Source organism: Elephantulus edwardii, unplaced genomic scaffold (assembly GCF_000299155.1).
Source record: "Elephantulus edwardii isolate Elephantulus edwardi_28Jun2011 unplaced genomic scaffold, EleEdw1.0 scaffold00246, whole genome shotgun sequence".
In the NCBI taxonomy this organism is placed as follows: domain Eukaryota; kingdom Metazoa; phylum Chordata; class Mammalia; order Macroscelidea; family Macroscelididae; genus Elephantulus; species Elephantulus edwardii.
Window position 1 is genome coordinate 2,786,422 of NW_006399996.1, and position 1,341 is coordinate 2,787,762.

At 57.9% G+C, this 1,341-nt stretch overlaps 1 protein-coding gene across 1 annotated transcript in view; it reads left to right on the forward strand.

The window, feature by feature from the left end:
* DNAH2 (dynein, axonemal, heavy chain 2) overlaps positions 1–258 on the forward strand; it is a 252,966-nt gene extending 252,708 nt beyond the window's left edge. Inside the window, exon 86 of the mRNA XM_006899178.1 lies at positions 104–258. Coding sequence (XP_006899240.1) covers positions 104–258 — 155 coding nt within the window. The remainder of the gene's footprint in view (positions 1–103) is intronic.
* The last annotated feature ends 1,083 nt before the right edge of the window (positions 259–1,341 follow it).

Here is a 1,341-nt window from a genome sequence, read left to right on the forward strand (position 1 = left end):
GGGGCGGGGGGGGGCGGGGATCTCTGCTCATCTCTCCCCAACCGCACTCCCCTGCTTTGGGAGAGGCCCAGGACCTGACTCCTCCCTCTCTCCTCCTCCCCAGGCATGTACTCCTGTCCCTGCTATTATTATCCCAACCGAGCTGGCAGCTCAGACCGATCTTCCTTTGTCATTGGCGTTGATCTTAGGTCTGGGGCCATGACCTCTGATCACTGGATCAAGAGAGGCACCGCCTTACTCATGAGCCTGGACAGCTGACCAGGCCTCTTCTTCTTTGATGAAGACTTTAGGAGCGAAGGCTGATAATGCAGCTGGGCCTGAGGCCGACCCTACATTGGCCTTAACCATGGGTGAAGTTGGAGGAATGGGGCTCTGGATAGACTGTGTGTTAGCAAAAAAGGTGGAAACATACTGGAGCTCAGTGCAGTAAAACAGACGTTACCACAAGCCTTAAGTCTCTTGGTGTAACGGTTGTGGTTTGGAAGGGAAGTCAATGCAGTCCTAAATTGACAGGGGGTACTGTGGGCTGCTGCAGGTCTAGGAATTTAGGGGGAAGTGGGTGGTCTGGCGTGGAAAGGAGGCATGGCCTTAAATGGGCAGGGAGATGGGGGTCCTAAAGGGGCGGGACAAGGGCAGATAGATTGGGGCATACTTCAGAAGGCCGCGTGATACCAGTGGAATCAGTGGGTTGTCAGAACTCAAAGAGGTGGGCTGCACACTCCGCACCCTGAATCTGGTAACCGGCACCCTATCCTGCACTGAGGGCAGAGGCGGAGCTGAGCCGAAGAGAGGAACTGCAGAGCGAAGAGGGGCGGGACCGTGAGAAGGGGGCGGGTCTGAGGACGCATTGGGGCGGGTGTTTTTGTAGGAAAATCCAACTGCGCCACGGGGCGGAGCGGCCCCCCCAGCCCCGGCCTGGTGGGGGGGCCGCTCGACCCCTGGGGGACCTTGGGGAGCCTGAACACCTGAGACCCCCAAAACAGGTAACGGGGAGTTGCGAGGGCGTCTGAGAAAAGGGACATCATCTCTGCTCAGGGGGCAGGACCCCAGAGTCAAAACTGGAGGGCTAGACCGAGGGACGGACATTCGGGTCCTGGGAAAACCGCTAGAAAGAAGACTAGGGCTCAGGACATCCAGATGCCCCAGAGGAAAAAGCAAACCACCACCCAGGAGGGGTGAGGAGAAGAGGGAGGGGGCAGACGTATAGGGTCCCAGATGTCAGCAGGGGCTTAAAAGGACACCCAGCCCACCTTGAGCCGGGATTCCCTGTACCAGTCTTAGGATAGGGCAAGGCGATCCCTCCCCAAGGACAGAGCTAAAGGTCAGATTTTACAGATGGGA